General features: G+C 40.6%; 1 protein-coding gene across 1 annotated transcript in view; it reads left to right on the top strand.

Annotated features, from left to right (window-relative positions):
* Positions 1-15,334, top strand: part of ZDHHC2 (zinc finger DHHC-type containing 2) — a gene marked incomplete at its 5' end in the record, with an annotated part of 89,281 nt that overhangs the window by 64,942 nt on the left and 9,005 nt on the right. Inside the window, 6 exons of the mRNA XM_019525870.1 lie at positions 406-526; positions 3,671-3,803; positions 8,137-8,263; positions 8,461-8,553; positions 9,688-9,797; positions 12,080-12,157. Of these exons, the coding sequence (XP_019381415.1) occupies positions 406-526; positions 3,671-3,803; positions 8,137-8,263; positions 8,461-8,553; positions 9,688-9,797; positions 12,080-12,120 (625 nt within the window). The remainder of the gene's footprint in view (positions 1-405; positions 527-3,670; positions 3,804-8,136; positions 8,264-8,460; positions 8,554-9,687; positions 9,798-12,079; positions 12,158-15,334) is intronic.

Here is a 15,334-nt window from a genome sequence, read left to right on the forward strand (position 1 = left end):
TACATATGTACAGTTAAGGAATTTTTATTTCTTAAAAGGTAGGAAGATAGGGTTTTTACTAAGGTCTTTGAACCTGATTTAAATAAGATATTTTATTTGCTATTATGCTGTTACATGTGTTAAGTAATTCCTGTTTACTCAGTGGTAGCATTTCACTATTTTTAGGATACTATGTGAATATTTTTCAGTCTCCCAGTTTTGCCAAAAATAAAAATATTTAAATAAGGGAAAAAATAGAGGATGTAATTAAATAAGGTAAAATGTATTTATGTGGACAAATACTTGGTTTAAATATGATGCTAAACTGGTTTTACAGTAAATGAATGTTTTAAATTCTACTTCAATAATGATTATAAAAATATTTTTCAACCAGTTTTTCATTTACTTTGTTGTTGTCATTGCCAGGGTGAACAACTGCGTTGGATTCTCCAATTACAAATTTTTTCTTCTTTTCTTGGCTTATTCTCTACTGTATTGCCTTTTTATTGCTGCAACAGATTTACAATATTTTATCAAATTCTGGACAGTAAGTACTTTAATACATATTTGGATAGTGAAAAGGTGGTTATAGAATTCTGCAGATCTCCATAAGTTATGTATTTAACATTAGGCAATTCATTTGTTTAGGTTTTGTTTTGAAGTCTGTGTCACTCAGTCTGGTTTATTTTGAAGTCTGGTTCCCATAAAGCAGAACCTTCCTTCAATTTTTCTGAAAAACATTCTGAATATATGGAAGGTAGAAGCTGTGTACCTTTTAATTTTTGTCTTCAACTTTGCAAGATGGTGACCGTTACATGGTTCAATGTGTAAAATCAGAAAAGAAAATACGGGAAGTATTTTGACTCTGGCAGCATTAACATTAACTGACCTCAGCTGCTTCCTCTTATTTTGTGCCAATGTATGAGCAGAAATTTATTATGAGCACAAAAGCCAGAGGTTGTTGGAGACCTGCTACTGTTAAGTTCTGTTGCCATAGAATAGTAGCATATTTCAGGTATAGACCTGTCTGTCATCCTGTTGCATCCAATCCTTTATACATCTAATTCTCATTGATTTCAGTGAAAGCTCTAAGTCTGTACTGCAGGTGTTTGGAGATACTGATCTCTCTAAATGCAGCTTTGTAATACCTGTGACAAATGAGGTGGGGGAAGGGTGAGCAGTGTTGAATCCCCCACTAAACTGTTGACAGTTAAGGGGGTGATTTTCCTCACCAACAAATATATAAAAGCTCAAGTAAATTTGCTGACTTAAAAAAATGTTGGTATGTTTTAGTTTTGCATTACCAAATTAAAGAGAATATTTTCTTTCATTATTCCATAAATTCATTTGGAAATGCATAACATTTCACTTCAGCTTTCTATCCAGATTTCCAAATGCTAGAAGAAATTTAATTTTCTGTGGATGTAGCTAAAATAATAATGTTAAATGAGCGATTTCTCTAATTCCAGTGGATTCAGTTGATGGGTACTAGTTTAGTACACTGGAATGAGAATCAGCTAGCTTGATTCTGTTTTAGGTCTGCCACAGATTTCCTACTAAGAACTTAGCCAAAGTCCTATTCAGTGCTTCAGTTTTCCAATTTTGAATAAGAGTAATTGTATTTCCATATCTTACCAGGTGTTATATAATTAACATGTTGAAATATTGATATATTATTGTGACGGGTGAAGGAAGGTGAATTAACTAACCTTCATTTTGTGAGCACGATTGGTTGTCCATATACAAAGTTGCAAGATTGGGGTCTAAATAGGGATTGCTAAAATTATTGGAAATGATTAACTTACTGCAAAGTACTGATAATCTTTGACGATTGTAGCCCCATTGACAGTTCATCATTCCTTTGTTTTACTTTGTCTTGGTGCCTTATTTATTCCCACACTCTTTTGATTTTGTTTTAATCTGGTATCTCACTAGTGCTAAGTCTTCATGTACCAAAATGAAAATGAAAATGTAAAACCGACACAAAGTCTTGTTGTTTTAATACTTCTAGAGGTTGTAACTAAAATCACAATACAGTACATGTATTTAGAATTGTCAACTTTAAACTGTTGTTTTGGTATTTAAAAACCTTTAGTCTTCAATATGAGTTTAAAGATGTGTTTTATGGGTAGTGGTACATGGGTATCCTTAATATAGGTGTCCTCAAGATGTGTTTTATAGCATTCTGTTAAAATATGCCTAATTTTACACTTGCTTGTGAACACCAGCAAGAATTTAGATGTGCATTTACCTGTATTAGCACATTCAAATACCAGTGTTTGTACATGCAGCTGTGGTACATGTTTTTCATAGATGTACAAAAGAGATAAACTTTAGAAGCAGTATGTTGGAATAATATATATCCTTTATACTGCACAAGGTAAAAGTCCCAGGGGCACTCACTGTTTGCAGATGAACATATTCTGTTTACTGGCATTTGGGTGCACAACCCAAATATGCCTTTAAGGTGTAAACAGATGTCACATTTCTCCTGGGAGCCTTTTGTTCTGGGATCCTATCAGTCCATTGTCTCACTTTAAGTATGCAAGATAAAACAGGCTAACACATTTTTGGCACATTGCTGTATACTGTAAGTCAGGGATCAGCAGCGTATGGCCCAAGGGCCAGATTCAGCCTACCAAGCTTGAAGGCTTTGCTTCTGCCCATGTCTATGTAGTGGGGCTGGGCAGCAAGGAGCTGCACTGGTAGGGCCAGGCATCTCTAGGCTATGCCCTCATTCCTGTTGCTTCTACCTGTCCCCTGCTCCCCAGCTGAAGTGCAGGTGCAGCTTTCAGCCAGTGGGGAACTGAGCAGCCACTGCAGCCGTGGGCAGGTGGTGTGATGCAGGGATAAACAGCAGTAGATAAGGAGTGGGAGCCAGGGAGAAGTGGCAGCCTCATGCACGCAGTTCCCAGCTGCCCAGCCCTGGCTCAGCTCCTGTCTGCCTGGAAGCTGAGCTCATGTCCCAGCCAGGGAACATGAGAGAGCTGGGAAAAGCAGTGGCGGCACCACCACCCTTGCTGCTGATGTGCCGCAGAAGCTGCCCAGCCCACTCCAGACTGGAGTTGAGTTCCAGCCTGCAACTTGGAAAAGTTGCCAGCCCCTGCTGTAAGTTGATAGCAGTTCAGTCAAGTTAATTGCCAGTCATTGCAGGGACAAGCCTGTCAGGCTGTGCACTTTCCCTGTGGTTTCCCCTGCAAACCAACTTAGGAGAGTTACTTGTATAAAAGGGCTGTGCCACTCCTCTCTTGTCCTAGGTCTTGACTCGGATCAATTAGAACTGCCTCAGAAGGTCTGTTTCCAGCCTTAGATTATCAGTAGTGTTATTTGTGTACTGTAAATCAGTCATGTTGACATTTTGACAAGATTAGTTTAAAAAGACAATTATTCTCAGTACAAGACATGCTACTCTAAAAGTCACTTTAGAGTCTGAATTGAGGTTTAACTGAGACTCTTATAAAGAACTTTAATTGTTGATATTTGTTTGTAAAGGGTCAAATTCTGGTCTAATTAAACCCCCACAAACAACATGGGCAATTTCTTTTTAAAAGGAATATACTACAATATTCAGATTCTGTTTGCACAGTATAATTTGAACCAGCATGGACATAGAATCTGGGTTGGGATGATGCTATCAGAGCTAAAGAATACCCTTACCCTAACATTATAAATTTTCTTTCCTTCTCTATAGAATGGCCTTCCTGATACTCAAGCCAAGTTCCATATCATGTTTTTATTCTTTGCTGCCACCATGTTTTCAGTCAGTTTATCTTCTCTTTTTGGATATCATTGCTGGCTAGTCAGCAAGAATAAATCTACATTAGGTAAGAGATGTCATGTTTTATCTTGCTGTCCGTGAGTATTATTTCCCTTTGTTCATTAACATGTATCAAGCAGATGGTACAACTTAAATGAATATAAAAGAAGTAGGTTTAAAGACTAAGCTTGTGGGTTTAGTAAATGAATGCAATGACTGACTGATGGTTTTGAAGTCCAAAGCCCTTGCAAAGGTAAACACATCAGGGGATCTAGTTATAGCATGGTTGAAGCTTGAAGTGTAGATAGAGCCTGTGTCCCTGTTACCTGGCAACAGACTTGGCCATATTTTTATTATAATTGCATCAGATAACCATGTTACTGCGGGGTCCTCTGACTTGATTAGTACATTGTCTGGCCTAAACCGCTTGCGCCTCCTCTGCTCACTTTCTCTGTAAGCTTAGGATAATTCATCAGTGTGATAGCAACAGGTTTTTAAGCTCTTTAAACAGAGTGCTCTTGATGCAAGCTGGTTTTAAGGTGGGAAATAGTCTATATTTGTTTTTCTGTCTCTTCTTCCCTTCCTTAAAATGCAGATGATCAAAGGCAAATAATGGCTAACCATTTCCTATAGGTAAATCTTATCTGTTTCACAGCCAATGTCTCTAGTATATTTATTTAATGGAGGCCTAGAACATCTAACATAAGCTGAGAAAATAGAAATGGGTGACGAAAATTATTTAAATGTAGACTATTTAAAACCATTAATAACTAGAATAGCTAACTTTTTCATGTAGTTGACTAAGGTTTTGTGAATGCATGTTGGAGGCATAGGAACAGTATTTACAGTGCAGCTACAATGTATAGTAAATGTTATCTTCTATTTTAGTAACTTCTGCTTGTAAGCATGTTGAATTACTTATAGCTTAGTGGAGTGGTTTTCAACCTTTTTTCATTTGTGGACCCCTAAGAAAATTTGAATGGAGGTGTGGACCCCTTTGAATTGTAGGTATGAGTATTCACATACTTTTGATTAATCATAGTAATCTTTCATAGACCACTTGGGCATAGTCTGTGGACCCCCAGGGGTCCATGCACCACAGGTTGAAAACCACTGATTTAGTGTAAGGAAAATGTGGCGTAAAGTAACATAATTGGATGTTGAATTAAAATAAATAAATACAATAAAAAACTTTCATCTGCTCTACCAAAGCAATATACCAAAAATCAGGATCCAACTACATTACTTTTTTATTATGTTTTTCACAGCTTTACATATACTTTCTAAAGGAGGGGAGACTCTAGGCCTGTTCAGTCTGAGGAAGAGAAGGCTGAGAGGTGACTTGATAGCCAAGATACAAAATATTTAGGTAGTCAAGGTTATAAAAGCCTGATGCATTGCAGAAGGATTGAGGTAAATTAGAATTCAGGTGCCAGTTGAACAGAGCAAGTTTAAAGTACATAAGCACAGAATAATGCATGCTAAAAGCACCTGCCTATCAGTCTTCAACAAAGTTGTGTACAGCGTCAATTTGAAATACACTGTAGTCTGCATTTCCATTGTTAGATTGAGGTTGAGACACAGTTAATGTGATGTACTTGATCTGTTTCCTTTGTCCAGAGACAACACTGACACTGTAGTCTCTGCTGTTATTGAGCATCAAATTGATAGCCACCTACGAGTACATCAGGGGTGAGAATCAAGACATAGGGGAGCAACTGTTCAGGAAGGCACCTTAAGGGAGGACGAGGACCAATGGGCATAAGCTGATAGAGGGCAAATTCAGGCTGGACATAAGAAAAACCTTTTTCTCTGTAAGAGTCCCCAGAATCTGGAACACACTCCCAGCAGAGGTGGTATAGTTACCATCCTTGGAGACGTTCAAGATGAGGCTGGACAGGCACCTTGTTGAGCTCATCTAAGTGTAATCACTTCCTGCCCATGGTGGGGGACTGGACTTGATGATATTACAGATTCCTTCTCGTCCTTCAATTCTATGATTCTTTAAATTCAGATAGTTTCCCTAACCAGCTGTCCAAGGATAATTTTTCCTTAAATTTGCAAGATCATATTTTTAAGGCCTGCTAGCAAAGAACATTTCTGCAGTCCCAGAAGACCTTGTGTACTGGCACTGTAATTTATGTCAGAATATTTTTGGTTTATTGTATTGTATAGGACCCATTAGGAAAAGGCCCAACTTCGAGTTGCTTAATAAAAGGAGAACTCAAGTGGGACACCTTCAGCTGGACTTCATTATCTAATTATTATCTTAACTTGTCTACAAATTAGAACTTGAGCTCTCCAATGCATTAATCAGTCCTTGGGCTGGAGTAGGTTTCCTGTGCAGATCTGAGGAGGTAGAATAAAGATCTCTGACCTAGATGTCCTACCATATTTACTTGAATATAAGAACACCTTGATGGCCCCTGACTGATTAGATTCTATATACAGAAAATGTATACGTTTGTAATAGTTTTCCAGGCACACAGCTAATTTTCTACCCACCCCTGGGGGAGGCATGGGGCAAGGGCAGGCTGTGTGCTTGGGGCCAGGTCTGCTCTAGCCTCTTCCTGGCAGCTGCGCTCAGGCCAGGCAACAGCAGTGCTGGGAGGGGGGCCCATTTCCCCGCTCTTCCCCCCCAGCACCACCTCCACCCACCCTGCCCAGCCTGAGTGCAGCTGCTGAGAAGAGGCTGGAGCAGCCCCAGCCCTGAGCACACAGCAGGCAGCCCACCCTTGCCCTCCACATAGATCCAGGGGTTCCCATTACCCCTGTGCCTCCTCTTGGAGGTGTGCACAGCAGCAGGAACCTCCCCCTGCCCTCTGGATGAGCCGGCAGCTCCATCCCACACCCTGCACTCCAACTGGGGAGCACCAGCCCCACTTCCTCCTTCACTGCAGGGGCCTTGATCTGCCCCCCAACTCCCCTTTCCTCCCCCATGCCATTTCCCTCCAACAGACTAACTGGCCAGATGCTGCTCTCCATGCTGCCGGGCTGCGTGTCGGCAATCGGATCAGTGTTAGCCGATATGGCTGGTCAATAATCAGCCATCGTTATCAGGGCAAAACATCTTGATTGGTTCATCTCTAACTTTTATATAGTATAAACTATGCATGGTATTAGATTAAAGCAGAAAGGCTCATAATTCACCATTGGGCTGGGCCCCAGTGGAGTCAACAGCATTTCAGGCATTAGTGACCTCATAACTCAGCATATGTGTGTACTCCAGATATCCCCCAGAAAGAATCTACGTGCTGATTAGCCTTCCACTCATGACTAGAACCAGGTCTTGTTACAGAGTCCTGGGATCCTCCAAAAATTTATATGCAGATGAGGTGCAGGGCAACCCACTAATGGAGGGTGGGGCCACACTAATCATATGTACCAGGCAGAGGGGGGTAATGGAAGGATTCTGGGTAAAGTGTTTAGGGCCCCGTTTGATGATGTTTGCCAGACACTTAATGCTGGTGAAGAAAAAGGAATAATTGGAAAGAAAGTCACAACTCAGCTGTGGGAGTGAAAAGGAAGTTGAAATGTATGCAATGTAGTGGTTCACCATGACTTGTCAAAGAGTCGGCACTAAGGGGGACTGTGTACAATGGGGACTACCATATATCTTCTTCAGATAGGCTGTATTAATTTATCCTTGTAGTAGGTTTCCATCAATAAGTTTACTCATTATGGGCCATGTGGTTTAGTTATGCTCAGTGGTGGCTACAATTAATCAACTTCATAGTCAGTTTCCATTAGTGAACACGTGCTGATTTTGGCCGCAGTTTAATGAGATGATGTATGTGATGAGGTTTCCTTGTATTCAAATGTAAGATGAGCTTTTTATCCCATACTAATTTGGGGGGGGGGAAGGGGGAGCAAAATGGCTTCTATATTTGAGTAAGCACAGTATTTATTAAAAGGATTAAGACCAGATGTTGGCTAGTAGCATCCCTGACAATGTGAAAAGGATGCTTTACTTCCCAAAGGGATGGATTCTTTCCTCTTCCTCCCTTGCCAATTCATGTTTGATTTGAGGATGGGGTAAAAAATCTGAATGTTGCCTGTCTTCTACCTTGTTGGGTTCATGCCATGATGACATGGCATAAGGCAATATTGTTGGACTGTATAGCTCATTTAAAAAAAAAGGAATGTCCATAGCTCACTGACCTTGTTTTCACAGGAAGATTACGCCTACCTTTTCCTTGCTCTCTCTGCTTTCCATACAGAAATGGTAATCGAGTATCACCAATAGCAACCCCTCCTTCACAGGAGAAGGTTGCAAAAAGAACTAAAATAAGAAATGTGGCAGGGCCAAGAAGGCCCATTGTCACTGCAGTGGTCTGAATATTGTCACTAAATTAAAATGTACTTACGTTTGTTCTATTTCTTGGCTATCTCATTTTTAGAAGCATTCAGAGCTCCAATATTTCGTCATGGAACAGACAAGAATGGGTTTAGCTTGGGCTTCAGCAAAAATCTAAAGCAGGTGTTCGGTGATGAGAAGAAATATTGGTTGTTGCCTGTTTTTACAAGGTATACGGACTACATTTTTTTTAAATAATTGAAATGTTGATACTCTTTGGAAGTCAACAGTACTTTTTTAACCAAATCCTATGAAGTACAAGTGGTTTGAAGCAGGAATTGTAAAATTATTTTTAAACTAGTTGACTTTATTCATATTATTATTCATTCAAGTATAATACTGACTCTAAGTTTCTTTCTCTCTGCAGTCTAGGTGATGGTTGTTCCTTTCCAACTTGTCTTGTTAATCAAGATGCTGAACAAGCATCCACACCTGCTGGACTTAATTCAACAGCCAAAAAGTAATCATTAGCTTCTTTCTCCTTTAATTGTATCACTTAACCTTTTAAATGGTAAATATTCTACTTTTCACTTGTTTACATCAGGCAGATATTATAAATGCAGTCAAATATATATGCATCAGAAAAATAAAACGTTATTCAGATAAGTATCCAATTTTATAACTTCATAACTTAAAATATGACAAAGGAGTGTACCTAGCATGCCATTTTGAATGTACCTTTTAATGCAGAAGCAACAGGGTCTTTTTAAAATTCAGATTAGATCCAATTGTCCCCAAATAAACCATTCTGTTTTCTGGGATTTCCCAGATACCACTGCAAAGAAGGCATTTTTCTTTGCCCTCAGCCACTGTCATGGAAAAGGAAGCAAGTGGATTTTAATTCTACAATTTCTCCAATAAAAACTGTTTCACCTGATTTATTGTTTTCTGGAGATAGTTGTACAAATACTGTTAAAAAGGAAATGTAATCCTAATATTACTAGCATTTCTGGCACTTGATATTCTCCAGTTTTTATATGTAAGCAATAATTAACTAGCTCTGCATATTTCAACAGTAACAGACGTGTCTTACATAATTCTTAATACATGATCATGAAAAAAATAAAATTGGCTCTGGGTGGTAAACTAGATTAGCAAGTATCCTCTTTTTGCTATTTATGGGTAAAGGACACTGAATTAAAGTAACATGAGTATTGTTGGAAGCAGGACTACTTATGTAGAAAGAAATTGAAGCCTGCAGTTGGCATTTTTCCAGCCAGCAATCAGTAAAATGTGATTCTTGTTTTGTTTTTTTTTAAATTCTGTCTGTTTTGTCTTTGCTGGGTTTTGGAGAGCTTGAAATTAATCAAAATACGTTAACTGATCCCTAATCTTTGCTTAAGAAAAAGCTTTAAATAATTTAAAAGCTTCTCAGTTCTATTTTAAATTATTACATTTGAATGTGACAAAAATGAAATATCTGTTTTAGAAGCCTTGTATTAGAATGTAGACTTCAAACAGAAATAAGGAGGGAAATTTTTTTTAAAGAAGGTTACACGGCCAGCTGTTTAAAATGTGTAGTAGCTTTGAGGAGAAAATTTCCAGAAGTTAATCTTTTTTTGGTATTTTTAATTGCCTCTAAATTGCATCATAGTGAGAGTCACCTTTTTCCCGCAAAGCCGTTACGAGACTCCCAGAGCCACCTTCTTACCGATACTCAGTCTTGGACAGAAATCAATGCAAATACTGAAAAGGGCAAAGTTGGTAAGAATTTGCTTTATGTTATAACAATTTATTTCATTGTAAACTCTTTTTGGTGGGTGTAATTTTAACAATGGTTGTTGACTTCTCTTCATGAACCATAGCTAAATTCATATAGTTCTGTGGAAGTGAAGTTAGATGAAGTTGCTCCCAAGGGGTTGTCAGCTCATACTGCAAGACAGTTTGAGTAAGCAGAGTTAGAGATTATAACCAGATTATAGTTTATTCACTGTCAGTCAGATGACCAGACTGGCCAACAGAGGGTATAGATGTAAGGGTACGCAAATCCAAACTCACCCCAAATCATTTATCATTTATACATGTATAGCAACATAGTCTAATCATAAGCTAACACACAATTAATTATATAGGAACATTCACAAATCAAACATTTACTAACCAATCAGAATAGAAATACCATATCAACCTTCTTTTTTTAACTTGGTGATATCTGATACCTAAATTATCTTTGTGTCCTAAATTTTGGTGCAATCAAAGAAACTAGGCAGATAGGGCCTATCGCTATTTCAAGCTATCCTAATTCGTCCTAGCAGATACAGCCCATAGTAGACAATTTAGCATCCAAGGTGCATGTTCGTAACACTCCTGGCAAATGTGCAGCTAATGGCAAGATAGGATCCGATGTGTGATCCCAACAATTACACTTCGTGCTATGCCACTTGTACATGGCAGGAGGTACAATTTTGGGATCCAGTATCAGATCCCAGTCATACCATATATCCCCCTATACTGGTAGGTCAGGTGCCTGACAATCAGCCTAATCATTGGCTAGCTCCCCATTCGAGGCCTCCGCATGGTCCCTGGAGCTGGCCAACTATCACTGATAATTGACAGATTGAGACTGCCCCGGGGTTCAAGTCCTGAGGCAGTTCTAATCTGCAGTTGGCTGGCAGGGATCTCCCCAGGGTTCTGCCTTTGGCATGCTCTCTGCTGAAGATCATCTGATTGTCATGGCCCTGGGATGTGAACCCTAGAGTCATCCCAGTTGCCCATCAGCTGGCAGGGACTGCTTCAAGACTGGAATCCTGGGGTGGTTCCTGCCAGCCAATGATCATCTGATCAGGATGGCCCTGGGATGAGAGCCATGGAGCCACTTCAATCTCCACTACCCCAGGATCACAGTCCTGAGGCAGTCCCTGTCATGTGATGGGAGATTGGGACAGCTCTAGAGCTCCATCTCCTGGGGTGTCCTGATCTCCTATCAGTTGGCAGGGAGTGCCCTAAGGCTCCAGTCCTAGAATGGACCTGATCAACTCTCAACTGGCAGGGACTGCCTGGGGGGTCAAGCTACAGGCGGTCCCTGCCAGTTGACAATCATCTGACTGGGACAGTTCTGGGATTTGAACCCTGGACCCATCCTAATCAGTTTGCAGGGACCATGCTGGGACTTGAGCTCCTGGTCAGTCCCTGCAAGCTGATAGCTGACTGGTAACGCTCTGGGGTTCCTGTCCTGGTGCAGTCCCTGCATGGCAAACCATATTTTCAAGTTTTGGTGCCATACAAACCAGCCACAAAGATACTATACATTTCAAGTACTATCTTTGTGGCTGATATGTGGCCATAAATTCTTTGAACATGTGGATAGTTGTTATTTCTTGCACAAGTAGCCCCTTAATCACACCAGAAAAATAATGTCTGTCAGGAGCCTCTAAAATCCTGTGCGCTTAAGCCAGAACTGTCCAATTTCTGTATGTCATGGGGCCACACCCCTCACCCATAGCCATATGCCATAAGCTGGACTGCACTGCACTGCATGGCAACTGTCCCCCACCACCTTCCACACCATGCCAGTGCCCCTGTGCCCTACACACCATGACACATGCCCCCTGATGTACCATGCTGAGATGCCATGCAGTGTCCCCAGATTCCCCCAAGCTGCCTGGCTCCAGACTTCCACAGCCCTACAAGCCATCCTGTCCCCAGGAGTGGTGGCAGCAAGCAAAAGCCAGAGAAGGGAGTGGGGGACCCAGAAACTCCAGCAGTAGCCACAGTTGGAACAATTCAGGGAGTTGCTGTAAAGAGAAGAGGATTGCATGCATGCTATAGGTACTATTAAGGTTAAAAAAAAAAAAAGGCTGTGTTAGAGGTAGAATTCCAGTTACTCATAATTAGACATGTCTTTCCTTATAGTAATGTTTATAGAAATGGTTGGTGAAGCAAAGCTTGCCTTGAATTACTAGCATTACTTTGAATAATGTCTACTTAAAAACAACATGAGGTTCACTTTAAAAAACATTATTTTCTGTCCTGTTTGATCTCCAAAGGTATGAGCAATCCTGCACTAGCCATGGAAAATGAAACCTAGTCACTCTTAAAGCCAACATCTGAATAATTAAGAAAAGGTACGTTAGACTCTTCTATATTTTTTTGCCTTCCAACTGTTTGGCGTTTCTTTACAGAAGTAAAATTACTACAGAAGTATTCCTGGTATTTTTTTTTCTTCTTTTGTTCACAGTTATTTTGTCAATAATTTCAAGGTTTTCCTGTTCTAGTTTAATTTTGTTACTACATCAGGTATTACTATTTAATTTCCCCTGCTTACACTAAAGAGACAAGGTTCTTTGGGTAAATGTGATATCTTTTATTAGACCAATTAAATAGTTTGAAAAATTGTTCTTTGCAAGCTTTCAGGTACAAACACCCTTCTTTCTCTTCAGGCTCTCCCTCTGCTTGAAGAAGGATGTTTGTACCTGACAGCTTGCAAAGAACAAATTTTCCAACTATTATTTGGTCTAATAAAAGATACCACATTTACCCTAAGAACCTTGTCTACCTTTGTCCTTAGATCAACATGACTACAACCCCCAAAACATGGAAAATATTTCTTAAATAATAATTTAAAAATAAATTATTCAATGATTACAGGTGGTCAGTCTTCACAAGGTGAAGTCAATTCCCAAACTGCTACAGCTGGCAATGCAGGTTGGGGAGGAGGTGAGCAGCCATCAGTGGTGAAATAATAGGTTATAGGGACTGTTCAGAAAAGCAGGTTGTGTACAAGTCTATGGGGCCGGACACAGTGCATCCAACCATGCTGAGGGAGTTGGCTGTTGTGATTACAGAGCGACTGGCCATTTATCTTCGAAAACTTATGAAGATCAGAAGAGGTCCCAGATGACTGGAAAAGGGTAAATGCAGGGCTTTTTTACATGTGTAAGCTCTCAATGCTGCTACACATACTGTTTTATAAGTGGCAAAATGCACATCAGCATGCAGAAAATGGTGGTGGTACACTTTTGAACTAAAACACCTTGGAGGTGCTTTAGATCAAAAGTGTACCACTGCATTTTCTGCATGCTGACATGCATTTCGCCACTTATACAACTGCACACAGCACAGCACAGTGTGTGTCAGCTTGCGAGTGGAGCAGACTTGATGAGAAAAACAAACATAAATTGTGACTTGCTCAAGACTTACAGCAAATTATTGAAAAAGTAAGGTTTAAAATTTTAGTTTGACTTTAAACCTGAATTCAATCCTTTGTTATCACTGTACCTTTTGAATCAAATGAGGCAGGCAAAGATATGAAAAAACATTCAGTTGTACAAGTGGAAAAATATATTTGCACTTTATTTTCCTTTTTATGCCCAAAAGAAACTGAAATGGATTACATTAATTACTAGAAACAATACCTTTGGACATGGGTGACTGGTGCCTCCCAAGTTGGGGGGCAGCAGCAGGGCACGACCGGGGGGGGGCAGGTCCCCCAGCAGCCAGCTGGTGACCAGTGGGGGAAGCGGTGAAAGTGCCAGCATTTCCACATGTGGCACAACGGTGGCCTTTGGGGGCATATAATTAGGGACCTACTGAAATCACAATTTCATGTTTTTTGTGGAAAACCCAGTGGTCTCCATGATTTTGGCAGGATTGCCTAGAAATAAAAAACTTTCCAGCAAGCAAAGAAAGGAGCAAGAAACCCTGCAGCCTTGGAGCAAATGGAGTGAGGAGGACCTAATGAGAGGCTGAATCTATGACTTAGGCTCAGTACAGGTGCCAGTCCAGAGCCAGTCAGGGAACAGAAAGGGCTGTGACATCATTTGAGGCTGCCAGAAGCATGTTGCTGTGGCATGCTGCAGCCTGAGGAGAATGAATAGTGAGAAGAAATCCTCCAAGAAGGCAAAATACGTTTCAGCTTTGAATCATATAAGGCAGTACACTCTCTGCAGGGACCTTGCCTGTAGAGGGAGGCAAATTGTTCTGTACCACCTGCAACCTGACTCTGGATGTATCGAGGAAAAACAGTATAGATCAACACTTAGTCTGAGGCACACATGAAGCAAAAAGGTGTTGCAAAGGGTGAAGGTCAGAAAAAGAAACAAGGGACCCTAAGTTAAGGGACTACCTGAACAAAAATGTACCAAGTGCTGGATGTTTCTCATGTGCAAACAAGCTTTGCCAAGACTGTCTCCTTACAGTGACTGCTTCATTCATACAGTTGACAAAGTCTGCATTGGCATTGTATTAATCCATTTCCGTTGTGGTCTATGAAACCACTGACCCCTCAAGATAATTGTCTTGCACATTTTATTTGTATGCAGAAGCTGAAAACACTGGTTGGGACCTACCTGTTTTTTCAAATAGATCTGGTCCACCTCACATCTATCAATTTTTCTTCTATGGCGCAGGCTGCAGTGAAGGCTGCTGTCAACTATGACTTAGAATTGAATAAGGTCTAAGCATTTCTGTCCAATAATACCATGTATATGTGCAGGGCTTTTTCTGTTGTGCTCCGTGGAAAGATGCCAGTCCAGTTCATATCACCTGCAATGCACACATTCTGTCTTTAAAAAGTGACATGCAGTACCCTGATGTGGATAGCCTGCTCTCCTTCAAAAAAGCCTTCAAGTAGTGTCCAGGCCATAAGGTCCAGTACAGGCAGTCCCTTACCAGGCAAAGTGGAGACCCACATGCAACTGTGTCACTGCCACCAGAACCAGGGCTCACAAGGTGGAATTTGTGGTTCAGTGTGATCACACCAAGAATATACAATACTACTGGCAATTTGTGTCTGAGGAGCTGGAAATCACACCTGGCACACGGCACATGCTTAAGCTAAACAATCTCCTGGAGCAAGGAAACATTCAAGATCAAGTGAAGTTTGTGATAGAAAATGCCACCCAGTCCGTGGAGCATCTAATGTGGTTTGAAAGCTGATAGGCTGTGATCCACCATGCACATAAGCAGCTGATACTTTTGATAAGTTGGGTCCAAGACACCAGTATCACAAGAATCATTAAGCTGTCATCGTGAAAACCAGCAAAAAAGGGACCTGTTCCAGGCAGTAGCTGTTAAATCGAACGAGTACCGTAAGTACAACCCATCACTACCACCATGGGTTATACAGCTGGCTGCCTTCTTAGTGCTTAGTGCTTTTTGCATTTTTGACCCCAGTCAGGTGCCTTGGAGCAAATGGAGTGAGGGAGACCTAATGAGAGGCTGAATCGATGACTTAGGCTCAGTACAGGTGCCAGTCCTGATTTTTGACCCTCAGCTACTGAAATCAATCCTTGGATGGCAAA

The sequence above is a fragment of the Gavialis gangeticus genome, unplaced genomic scaffold, assembly GCF_001723915.1.
Source record: "Gavialis gangeticus isolate Ggan-Ray unplaced genomic scaffold, GavGan_comp1, whole genome shotgun sequence".
In the NCBI taxonomy this organism is placed as follows: Eukaryota; Metazoa; Chordata; order Crocodylia; family Gavialidae; genus Gavialis; species Gavialis gangeticus.